This window comes from Chionomys nivalis, chromosome 1 (assembly GCF_950005125.1).
Source record: "Chionomys nivalis chromosome 1, mChiNiv1.1, whole genome shotgun sequence".
NCBI classification, from domain to species: Eukaryota; Metazoa; Chordata; class Mammalia; order Rodentia; family Cricetidae; genus Chionomys; species Chionomys nivalis.
This window is the reverse complement of record NC_080086.1, coordinates 79,696,382-79,708,993: the sequence shown is the minus strand read 5'-3', so window position 1 is coordinate 79,708,993 and position 12,612 is coordinate 79,696,382. Positions and strand designations below refer to the sequence as shown.

The 12,612-nt window shown below is 48.2% G+C and overlaps 1 protein-coding gene across 1 annotated transcript; it reads left to right on the top strand.

The window, feature by feature from the left end:
* Nucleotides 1-4,440: 4,440 nt before the first annotated feature.
* Cd8a (CD8 subunit alpha) lies at nt 4,441-11,248 on the top strand. The gene is made up of 6 exons (XM_057782488.1): nt 4,441-4,501; nt 4,591-4,953; nt 5,454-5,549; nt 5,710-5,820; nt 6,651-6,681; nt 10,068-11,248. The coding sequence occupies exons 1-6, from the start codon at nt 4,456-4,458 to the stop codon at nt 10,117-10,119; spliced, it is 699 nt and encodes a 232-aa protein (XP_057638471.1). The 5' UTR covers nt 4,441-4,455; the 3' UTR covers nt 10,120-11,248.
* The last annotated feature ends 1,364 nt before the right edge of the window (nt 11,249-12,612 follow it).

Genomic DNA, 12,612 nt, shown 5'->3' with positions numbered 1-12,612 from the left:
TCTCTCCATCATCCTACTTGGGGACCTCGTTCTGAAGATGTACATGACTGAAGGTTAACTGTGGCCCTTGTTTGAAAATACTTTAGCATCTTTCATATTCTTCTCACTGTACCCTTTGGCCAGCAGGGTCCTGCAAACAAGTTTCTGCAGGAGGAGCAGGACCAAGTAAAATAGGAGCCTGTCATCTAAAACAAGCTTTGTTGTATGGCTGGCCTAAGCCTATGCGCTTCCTTGCTGTCCTCATTCATGTAAGTTCAGAGAAGCTGTATCTGCCCAGACACACACACCCTATGCACACAAATATCTATACACACTATATACACATATACACTCTATGTGCATATACACACAAGCATATATACTGTACACATATACACACACTATACATACATACACACTCTCGAAGACACAGGCGTGCACATACACTTGTTGGTCATTACCAAGGCTTTTCCTTCTCTAATGCCCTCGTCTTCTATTTGAAGGCATTGTGTGAGGCACCAGAGCTACCAGGATAAAGGTGCTTATTGCCAAGTCCGGCAACCTGAGTTCAGTCCCTGAAACCCACATAGTAGAAAGAGAAAACTGACCCTCATGGTTGTCTTCTGACCTTTAGTGCTGAGGTACGTTAGGGTACACACACACACGTGCGCGCGCGCACACACAAAATAAATAAATAAATAAATGAATAAATAAATAAATGAATAAATAAATGAATAAATAAGTAAATAGACGTATTCTTTTTCTTGTAGGCCAGGCTGGCCTCAAACTCATGAAGATCTGTCTGTCTCTACCTCCCGAGTGCTGAGATTTAATGTGTGTGCCACCACTAACTACCCTAAACATATTTTTTTAATAGAAAGTGTTGTGTAAACTTTATAATGTCAATGAGACAGTGTTACAGGAATATTACATCTCTGTATACAACAGCCTTGATGGTGCAGTAATTACATGAAACGGGAAACTGCCTAAATGCCTACTAATAGAACCAAATTTTGAGACAGCCGTGTGGAACGCATCCGGGTGAAGAACGAAGGAGGTCTACATTAGTAGTGTGAAAAGTTTTCTCTTCTATTCTCAAGTAGGAAAATTGAAAATATATATAAATTCATAACACTGCCCTTGTGGTACATTATTTGAAATGGTAAACACCTGTGCACAGGCAGCATCTAAGAGGCACAGCCACTGCGCTGGTTTGGACTGAAGGACTGAGGGCAGTGGGGAGAAATGAGATGGAGGCTTTCTCCATGTGCATTCCTGGATTGCCCTACATTTTACAACTGATGGTTGTTTATACCTTGGCATGTGTGCATGTGTGCCTGTGTGGGGGTGCACAAGTATGGGGTTCCAGAAGCACATGTACAAGTGTGCTCAGGAGTGGGGAGGCCTAAAGTTGGTATCTTTCATTGCTCTCCACTTTTTATTTATTTATTTGTTTGTTTGTTTTGTTTTTTCTCTGTGTCACAGTCCTAACAGTCCCTTGTAAATTAGGCTGGCCTCGAACTCACGGAGATCCGCCTGCCTCTGCCTCCTGAGTGTTGGGATTAAAGGCGTGCGCCACCATCACCCAGTGCTCTCCACTTTATATACTGAGCCATAGTCTCTAAGCTGAACCCAGAGCTCACTGATACAACTAGTCTTGTTGGTCAGCTTGCTTCATGCATCCCGTCTCTCCCTGCTAGCAACGGAATCACATGGATGCTGGGGATCCCAGCTCGGGAGCTCAGGCTTGCACAGCAGATATGCTACCCGCAGAGCCATCTCCCCAACCCCTTTGTCTTGTGTAGTAGCCCACAAGTGACTCGGTTTCCATCTGGAGTCCATTCTGGCTTAGGAGCCATTTGAGTTCAAGCTTGCCTGCTCTGCTTGCTCCAGTACCCTTGAGGGCTGTGAGAAAGTTCTGTTTAAAGTGATGGGAAAGAGCATTTTGCCCATGAGAAAAGAACACATTATCTAGTAGAAAGAAAGCTGCTGGTGCCAAACCTTGGGGCACATCCAGACAGAAGAAGCTGCTTGCTCAACGACAGGAATGGTCTTGGGGTTAGATTCTGACTGTGCTGTGTTTTGTTCTGTTTTGTAGAGAAGCTGACTCTGAAATAAACTCAGGGCTGTGCAGAGTAAGCTGGCAGTCCCCCGAATCTATCCTGTGTTTCCTGTAACAATTTCTTTCAATCTGACATTTCCTTAATCCTCACACCCCTACCCAGATACCCCCAGCTGATTTTGTTGGTGCACGCTCTGATATCCTTGTAATTTATAAAGTCACTTCAGAGCCGATGTGAAGTTTGAGTAGGTACTGTGGTTGCCATGGGAGCCTGGTGACCTGAACTCGATCCCCCGGAAACTATGTAAAAGTGGAGGGAGAGAATGAACTCCACAAACTTGTCTTGATTTCCACATTCATGCTGTGGCATGTATGCCCGCCCCCATCCCACACAATAATAATAAAATACATAAAATTATACTTTAAAAATTCTAAAACATAAAGCGTTCAGGTTAGAGTAAGCATTGAGATGTTCTAAGAGTAGGGAGCATTGAAACCAAAGCTGTTTTGAAAATCTCAATACTTGTCTGTGTATGTCAGCCATGTTGAGCTTGGTGGCTCAAGCCTGTAATCCTAGCACCCTGGAGACTGAAGCAATCAGATTACCACGAACCCAGCGCCTGCTTGGATTGTTTAGTGAGTTCCAGGCCAGCCTAGGCTACAGGGCTGAGATCTTGTCTTCAAATAAAAACAACAGAAAAGCAAACCACTTTGGGGGAGTGCAGTTCAGTAAACACATTAGGATGTGACATCACACACACGCGCGCGCACACACACACACACACACACGTGTTCCTGTAAGCTGGACACGGTGGCTCAAGCCTGTAACGCCAGTACTCTAGAAGCCATAGCAAACAGATTGCCACTGGGCAGAATTCGGCGTGTGGCAGAGAATGCCAGGCGACTTGCCTCAAGCTATAATCAAACCTTAGTGTGAGAAGCGCACCCTGTTTGGAAAAACACCCCTAAGTGGAAACCCCTGAAAACTGAGAGGAAGGTACATCAGTGGGGCCTGCAGCTTTCAGGACAGCAGTGCTCCAGGGACAGAAAAGAGTAAGTACCTGCACCCAGGATTCATCCAGCACACGCACGCACGCATGCACACACATGCATGCATGCTCACTCCCTCGCTTGCCTTTGAGTAGAGCAGGAGAGAAATGAGGTCCAAGGCAGACTGCACAGTCCTGGCATTTGTCAGGCAGAGAGCAGCAAGGGCTTGAAAACACACAGGATTATGTACACAGTGAAGGAAACATCTGTCTGCCTGTGAGGCTGTGGTCGCACAAGGGACAGAGTCGTCGGTGGTGCCAGCACCTACCCAAGGGCTAATCCCCAACCAAGTCAGGAAGCTGTTTTCATCTAGCTCTGCAGGTCGTGGGGAGACATTGCCAGGTTCCCTGGACAAGAGTGATGGTCACAGTATGTGGTTGGATCATCCAGTTAGAGGGAGTTTGGTGTGGAGGCTGTTGCCATGGCTCTAAGAAGGGAGGAAACTTTGCTGAGTTTCTGCCCTGGGTCGGAGGCCAGGGAAGAATTTTGTCAGGAGCTGAGTGCCCCCCTTGGAATTCTCCTTAGTGGAAGACACAAGGCCTTCTGGTTAATATCCGGTCTGCTGTGATCATTGTGAGTCTGATCTTTTCTCTTTCCATCTCAGTCTCTGGTCCTCACTGTAGGGGGAGGGGGAAGCACAAAGCAGTCTAAAGGGCTCTGTTGAGAGCAAAGGAAGTGGGAGGGCAGGAGGATCTAGAGTTCAAGGCCAGCCTTTGCCACAAAGAGACTTGAGGCCAGCTTAGGCTACCCAAGACCCTGTCTAAAAGAAAAAGCAAAAAGAGTTGGCTCTCCTCTCCTTTCTTTCCTGTCACTCTTTCTTTTTTATTAGTTTAAGATTTGGTGTTGCCGGGCGGTGGTGGCGCACACCTTTAATCCCAGCACTTGGGAGGCAGAGGCAGGAGGATCTCTGTGAGTTCGAGACCAGCCTGGTCTACAAGAGCTAGTTCCAGGACAGGCTCCAAAACCACAGCGAAACCCTGTCTCGAAAAACCAAAAAAAATAAAAAAACAAAAAAGATTCGGTCTTGCTCCTTCCTCTTTTCTGCCATTCTGGCAATCGAACAACCCCCAAGGGCCTCTTTTCAAGCTTGCTATCTTCCCCAGCCTCTGTTCTCAGCTGCCCCCAGCTACTCTGCAAGGCTCCATTCTCTGAGCTCCCTCGCCCCTGGAAGGTGATAACCGCGAAAAGGAGGGGAACAGTCTTTTCAGTGGGGGCTTCAGATGACGTCATATCCTCAAAGGCGAAATCAGCTCAGTCGGCAGCCAGCTAGCTAAGAGACCAGTTTCCTCACCCACCACGCCCCCTGTTCCTGGGCCCCTCCCCTAGCGCCCTAGCTTGACCTAAGCTGCTGGTGGGCGCACACCATGGCCTCGCTGGTGACCTGCTTTCTGTCGCTGACCCTGCTGCTTGGTGAGTTGATGATCCGGGGGAGGGCAGGGGCTGAAGTACGTCGAGGGTGTGGGGACTCCAGGCTGAGTCTCCTTACCTGGCACTCGCAGACCTTGTCGCTGAGCTCCAAGGTTCGGAACAGTTACAAATATCGTATGCGAAGACACCCCCTGAACTTGGCAAGGAGTTAAAGCTGAAGTGCAAGGTGCTGTTGTCCACTTCGCAAGGATGCACTTGGCTCTTCCAGAAGGACGGCTCCGGAGTTAAACCCACCTTCCTCCTCTATCACTCTATGACCCGGATCAAAGTGAATGACAAACTGGATGAAAACCAGTTCTCTGGCGAGAAAAATGACAAAGAGTACACCCTCATTCTGAAGAAGTTCGGCGAGGAAAACCAGGGCTACTATTTCTGCTCTGTGACAGGCAACTCGGTGGTGTACTTCAGTCCTCTCCTGCGGGCCTTCCTGCCAGGTCTGCGCACGGGGGTCCCTTCCCCTAGGTGTTAGGGGTCACATCTGGACATTTTCACACACAGGTGTCCTCTTAAATCTCCTGGGGCTCTTTGGGGGCTACTTTTACACCATCCCCATTTCACAGACCAGAAATCTGAGGCTGAGGTGCCAGGTGGGATTGGAGGTGCCCCGGATCTGGGATGGAGTTTGAATGCGTGTATTGCCCTGTCCATGTTGTCTCAGGGTGTAGAGCCGGGTATTGACTCAAGCTTTGCATTAGTGGAGGGCCACAGCTGCTGAGCTGCAGGACCTGGTCCAGGAGCACTAGGCCCAAAGTCACACTTGACTCCACGTGTGCAAGCCGCAGAGTGGCCCAGCGCTTGTCCAGGGGTCCCTTCTTCCTCTCTAAAAATGCCAGGAGGAGGCACTTTCTTGGGTAAAAGCTAAGCGGGAGGAGGTTGGGGCAGTGATGCATCCACCACACCTGCCTGACCCGCAGGCATCCTGTTGCTCCTGCAGGGAAGCCTACCACGCCAGTGCCGCGACCACCCACACCAGTGCCCACTGTCGGGACATCCCGGTCCCCAACTTGCCGGCCCGGGTCGGGTGCCTCAGGTTAGGAGCGCTCAACTGGAGTGGGCAGACAACCTGGGAGGCTACTTGCCAAGGAAAGCCTTGATCCTGGAGGGACACCTGGTCGGGGAGAGGTGCTGGGGGTGGGCGCGGGGGACTGTTCCAGAGGGTTTTTAAATGCCATTCACTGGGATCTTGACAGTGGAGAAGAGGGGATTGGACTTCGACTGTAATATCTTCATCTGGGCACCGTTAGCCGGAATCTGCGGGGTGCTTCTGCTGTCCCTGGTCATCACTCTCATCTGCTGCCACAGTAAGTCCTGGGGAGTCCCCGCGGGGAGGAGTCTGGCCCACTCATGTGCTTGTGGGAGATAAAGTTCAGGTTTTGGGGGTGGCAGCTGCTGCCCTGTAGGACCCGTGCAGCTATCCTGAAGGCAGGGGACAGGCAGCCTCACTCCCATCCCCGCTCGTTGTGTCCTCTGGGAGTTTTTCAAAACATAAAACTTACTTCAGGATCGCCAGAAGCAACTAAACCATCAGTTAGTACAGCCAGGATAGAGTAAACCCACCAGGGAAGGAGGCCGATGTGCCCCTGAGACCTGGCCCCAAGAAAGCTGGATCAAAACCATGGCTGACTTGCGATTTGCCTTTTATCCCACCCCACAAATCACTCACTCCTCTAAGTCCTGTCAGGTGACTGTGCCAACCAGGTCTACAGATTCCCAGACTCACGTGCGCGCCTCTGCACTACACAGTGTGTTGTCGTGTCCCCTCCCGTCCTCCCCTCTGTTGCCCCCCCCCCCCCCCGCGCCCGCACCCCCTCCCCGCACTGGAGACAGGGTTTCATGTTGTCTAGGCTAGCCTAAAACTAGTTATGCAGTCTAGGCCAACCCCAAAGTTCTGATCTGATCCTTCTGCCTCCTTCCATTTGGGAGTGTTGGAACTACAGGCATAGTCAGCCAAATCAAGTTTAAACTGTTTTCATTTTTAACTAAAGCTTGAGGACAGGGTCGGCAAAGTAGCGTTCACTCAGACTGTAGAGAGTTACAATCCTCCAAAGACTGGAGTAAAGAACGCTATTGAAACGTACCTGGAGATGGCAAGAGGCATTCACCCTCCTTTCTCCTTTTCTTCCCCTTCTAGGGAACCGAAGGCGCGTGTGCAAATGTCCCAGGTGAGTAGTCTCACCCTGGGCAGCCACAGTCCCAGTGGTCCTGGCTGCCCAGTGGCAGGTGGCTGGGGAATATTTCCCAGAAATATTTCATGACAGTGAAGTCCTGATGGCAGGGGACCAGGCAGAGTCAACCAGTCCCTGAAGAAGGAGAAGCAGAAGGCTGGTAAGGTATTAGAATTCATGTGAGAAAAGGAAGGACCACAAGGCTTCATGGGAGAGCAGTGTGGCTTACAGAAGCCCTCTTCAGTTAGCTCATATCCTTTAGCACCATCATCAAAAAAAAAAAAAAAAAAAAAAAAAAAAAAACTTTTTCTTTTCAACATAGCTCCCAGAGTACATGCAGTCTTTGTCTTGTTCTAGAAGATTCCATATGGGTGTTTGGGAGGTATATTAAGATACCCTCTACTTCCCCTCTTGATTGGTCAATTTTTTACAAAGAGAAAGTCAAGTTTTATTACTAAAATGTAATAAACAACACCCCTAGTTCCTAATTTCCCCATGAGAGCACAGGGCCTTCAGCTCCTGAGGACCTAGGGGATAAAAGGACCAGAAACAAAGGCAGTAAGCTCTCTGGTGGCTCAAATATCTGCCCCACCCAATTGCAGCTCCGCTGTTCTGAAATGATCAGAGTGACATTTAAGAAAGGTCCCAGTTTCCACTCTATCTGATCTTATGTTAGGACAGTTCTTGCCCCCCCCCAGGAGTGGTATGTAACAGCCCCTGCCCCCTAGGGGTGGCATCTAACTGTTCTTGCACCCCAGGGGTGGCATCATCTAGCAAATGTCCCCAGCTTTGCACTGGGGCAAAGGGGTTCCACTTAGAATCTGTCTGAAGCTACACAGCAGCCGCAGCCTCGTCTTGTAGATATCATCACCTCCAACTTTCAAACCACAGCTGCAAGATAAGGAAACCCATCTGAAGGGGCAGAGATGGGATCGCAGTCAGATTATCAAAACCAGACCTCCTAAAACAAGCCTGCAATATGCCGGTTGCCTGCTTCATGCAGTCAGCCTTGTATGCCCCATGTCCATGGGTCCCACATTATCAGAGGGCATGCCCATCATGAATACCATTTTGGTCATTCTTCCCTAAACTATAAACTATTTTACAGTTTTAGGTGTTACAGCCCATCTAGAGATGATCTGTGTAGCAGTGGAATGTGTATAGGCTATATGCCATTTTTATATGCAAAGATTTGGCTTTCCAAGGTGGATACCCCAAGCAGGGATCATATCAAATTCCTTCCTGAACAGCAAAAACAACTGTATGTTTTATTTTTCTTTTCATTTCAGGTTTTACAAAAATCTTTAGTTATTTTGCCCTCCGTTTATTTTATTTTCTTAAAAGAAAACAAATTACTTTTTTTTTTATTTTACATACCAACCCAGTTCCCACTTCCTCCCCTCCTCTCATACCCTCCACATCCCCCAACCCACCCCCCATCCACTCCTCAGAGAGGGAAAGGCACTTTGCTTTGGGGGAAGGTCCAAGACCCTCCCTACTATATCTAGGCTGAGCAAGGTATCCATCCAAAGAGAACAGGTTCCCCCAAAGCCAGTACAAGCAGTAGGGATAAATCCTGGTGCCCCTGCCAGTTGTCTCTCAGTCTGCCCCAGCCATACAACTGTCACCCACATTCAGAGGGTCTAGCTTGGTCCTATGCTGGTTCCTTCCCTGTCTGGCTGGAGTTGGTGAGCTCACATTAGTTCAGGTAGACTGTTTCATTGTGTGTCCCCATCATGGTCTTGACCTCTTTGCTCATATTCTCACTCCTCCCTCTCTTCTTCAACTGGACTTTGGGAGCCCAGCCCAGTGCTCCGATGCGGGTCTCTGCCCATTTCCATAAGTTGTTGGATGAAGGTTCTATGGTGATATTTAAGATATTCATCAATCTGACTACAGGACAAGGCCAGTTAGGTATGTTCTCCATTTTCTAGAGAAGGAAACTGAGGTTTAGGACATTTAGTGATTCGTCTCAGGCCACATTGTTAACATTGGGCTTGCAACTTGCATCTAAAACTGTTTGCCTTCCCCGTTCAGCAAGGTGACTGAGGCTGCGTGCAAAGGACAACCCACTGTGCACACTCCCTTTAACCCACTGTGTGCACTCCCTTTCACCCACTGTGTGCACTCCCTTTCACCCACTGTGTGCACTTCCTTTAACCCACTGTGTGCACTCCCTTTCAGCAGAGGAAAGTATTTACATTTTCGCCGGGTGGTAGTGGCACACGCCTTTAATCCCAGCACTTGGGAGGCAGAGGCAGGCAGATCTCTATGAGTTCAAGACCAGCCTGGTCTACAAGAGCTAGTTCCAGGACAGGCTCCAAAGCTACAGAGAAACCCTGTCTCAAAAACAAAACAAACAACAAAAAAACCCAAAAATAGTATTTACATTTTCATATCCAGGTGTGCATTTTGTATTCTTTGTATCTCCCTGTTGGAATCTGTGTTCAGCAGCTTAGCCATCACTTTAAGCAAAGGCGATGATTAAGTATCCAGTGTGACTGTGTTGCTGGTGGTATGCCAACCGCACACAGATGAAAGCCTGTGAAGGGTTTTCCTTATTTTCGCGAGCCGTAATGTACTTGGTTGCTTCTGTAAAATGGTCACTTATGTTTGTTTACCTTTTCTGAATACTCTCATTTTGAAATGTGAAACAGAAAAGCCTGCTCTTGCCCTAAAACCTGGCACTCTACAAATTAGCCCCCAAGGAATTCACACATCTAAGTAGCAACTGAAAGGCAGACAGGGTTGGGAGGAGCCGCTCGGGTCTCTCATCTTGCACTGAACAAGCACCAACTTTCAGTGTGACATCAAGTTCAGGGACTTTGAGCTTCTCTGCTTCACTAAGGGTGGTGCCTTAACCCTTCTGGAGCCTCAAATCTGACCTCAGGTCACCTGGTGACTTAAAATAATTAGCCTCAATATCTCCCCTTCCTGGGACTCCAGAAGACTTTAGGAAGCCTAACTGAGCTCAGATCCTGCTTCAGCAGATAGCTGTGTGACCTGAGGCAGGTTCTCTAACCTCTCCTGAGCAATGCATACCCCTACATGGGTGTCACAAGGGCTAAGGGAAAGGGTAGCTGAGGTCATTCACCCATTCCTGCTGGCACCCTAGGGACAAGCTCTCAGAGCCATTAAAAACTGAGGGCAGTGTGTGCTGTTACTACATTAAAGAGGTTCTTCTTTTGTTTGTTTGAGACAGGGCTTCTCTGTGTAGTCCTGGCTGTCCTGGAACTTGCTCTGTAGACCAGGTTGGCTTCAAACTCAGAGATCCACCTGCCTCTGCCTCTGAAGTGCTGGGATTAAAGGAGTGTGCCACCCCAGCCAGGCTCATTAAAGAGATTCTTGCTACAATGATGGTCAATCTCCTGCCTCTCTTTCAGGCCTCTGGTCAGACAAGCAGGCAAGCCCAGCCCTTCAGAAAAATTTGTGTAAGATGGCGCCAGGAAGCCACAACCATTACATGATTTCAGAGACCTCTTCATTCAAGAGATCAAGCCCTCCTTCAGCATTTCCCACATTCCTATATATTGTTCTCTGTATTATTTTAGTGGGGGTGGGGGTGGGAGCCATTTCTTTTCTTTATGCATTCATTTTGGCACAAAACAGGACCACACAATGTCTACAGGACCACAAGGGTGTCAGCTCTGTTGCTGCATGCACAGAATGGGGTAAAGAGCAGAGTGACACCAGAACTAGCTGAATTTTCAGGGTTAGGCGACAATCAGCACCCACTTGCTCATCTACATTCCTTGTCTGCCAATCACATAAAAGAGGCTAAAGGTCAGAGATGGGGTCAGCCGGGTCTGTAGGTCAGGAGAGAACCCAAGCTGGAAGAACCTTTACCGGCTGGCTCAGGGAACTTGCCTCCGTACCTTGAGCTCTTTGCTGGGCTGTGCCTGTATAGTGTGCAGGCTGTGTAGTGGCGTGGTTCTGCTTCAAACCACAAGGGAATGAGCAGTGTCACCTGTGATCTGCTCAGTGCTGGCCATGAGTACAGATGTCACACAGCAAAGACACGAGAACTTCCTTTATGCCCCTGGACATTAGAGCTCCTGGCAAGGGGCAGTGAGACAGGCAGTACTAACTCCTACAAGTCTAGGGGTAGAGTCCTGGACAACAGCTCCCTCTGTTGCTAAAGACCACTGCTGTGAAATCCTGCATTCTTTCTGCCCTTGCACTCAGAGGGTGAGGTTTGACAGATACGAGTGGAGTATCTGAGCAGCTGTCGACATTTCTAAACATCTGGACTGGGATGTGCTCGTGGGGTCACAAGTATGTTTATACTTTATAAACACAGAATCCTTGGAGAGCATTCCTTAGCAGCCCTGGGAGGCAGATGTGCAGATGAGGCAGGGCAGGCTTGCGGGAAGAGGCTGGCTGTCAAGACCGCTATCCCCATGTGAATTTCCTCTCACAGTATCATAGAAGCAACAGATGCTATGGAATAAAAAAAAAAAACTTGAAGGAACTAAGAGTCATCCATGATCTGATTCTTTCCCATGCATATATATGTAAGAAAGACACCTTGGGCTTTAAAAAGGGATTATAACATATTTTTGTAAGTGGCTTTAGTAAATAAACATTTATATCATTTAATGGTTAAATGGCATCTCATATTTTGGTTGTGCTCCATTTACTATTTAACTTATTGCTTCAAACTCCCTCCTATTTTTACACTACTAAACTTTGCACACATCTTTGCAGTGTGTTTATTGTTTTTGCTGTTCAAGAAAGGGTGTCATGTACACGCTAGATTCGAAGTCCCTACATAGTTGAAGATGATCTCGAATTTCTGTCATCACGTCCCCAGTGCTGGGATTCTAGGTGTGTGCCGCCACGCCGTTTATGTGTTACTGAGGCTATGTGCCACACACACATCCTACCAACTGAGCTACACCCCTCAGCCTGGGCATGCCTTTCTCTAGGGTATATACCTGAAAGCAAAATTATCAAGTCAGTGCCCTCCTTCACTCTGTACTACTATCACTTCAGTCAAAATGGATTGATCAACTTCTCTGTTGCCTTTTTATTTTCTCTTGGTGACAGATGAGATGACAATTCTCCTACAATCAGGCAAAATCTTCACTTTTTTGCTGAGATAAAATATATATACTGGGGTCGGGGAGGCATACAAGTCCTGAGTGTTCGTCACAGAGTAAGAACACCCCCATGCCCAGAAGTGGCTCAAAACAGACAGGCACCAGCCACTACACAAACCTGTCTTCTACTACCAGGCCCCCTGGTAGGGATTGAACCTAGAGTCTCACATAGTGACTACATGTTCTACCACTGAACCATGTTGTTCAGGTTAGCCCCAAACCAACCAACCTATTTTGGAATCCCCCCTGCTGTGTGTACGTGTGTGCGTGCACTGTGTCGTTGTGTTGGTCAGAGGACAACTTAAAGGATTTGGGGAGTTGGCTCTCTCCTTCCACCACATGGGACCCATGGATTGAACTCAGGTAGTCCGGTGTGGCAGCAAGTGATCACTTGCTGAGCCATCTCACCCGTTGTGAAGTTAGTGTTCCTGACTTCACTGCAGACAATGTCAAGACAGGCTGGTATAAAGCACAGTTAGTGTTTATTTGGAAGAGATTTTAACATAGATATAAGCTTGAAGGGTTAGCAGAAAGATGTGTGCTTGTGTGCTTAGAGAAAGGAAATGTACACTTAGTGTGGGCGTGGGCTTCTCCGGACTCACACTTGTCTCAGAAGCTCTATTAGAATTCTGGAGACTCAAAGGATTTTTAAGGAATGTCTTTTTAGTTTTCAATAAATAAAAGTGCGCGCGCATGTGTGCCGTCCCTGTATATTTTCTCTTCAGCTTTCAGCTTGGATGCTCTGTGGTTTGATGAAAAGTGGTCCCACAGGCTCACAGGGAGAAGCACTACTGGGCGGTGTGGCTGCATTGGAGTAGACGCGGCC

What these genes read in the sequence shown, in the direction of transcription:
- Cd8a (XM_057782488.1), top strand. Translation starts at nt 4,456, where the DNA reads ATGGCCTCGCTGGTGACCTGCTTTCTGTCGCTGACCCTGCTGCTTG. An exon ending in GCCCGGGTCGGGTGCCTCAG is followed by an intron (nt 5,550 to 5,709) that starts GTTAGGAGCGCT and finishes GGATCTTGACAG; the next exon opens with TGGAGAAGAGGGGATTGGAC. An exon ending in CGCGTGTGCAAATGTCCCAG is followed by an intron (nt 6,682 to 10,067) that starts GTGAGTAGTCTC and finishes CCTCTCTTTCAG; the next exon opens with GCCTCTGGTCAGACAAGCAG.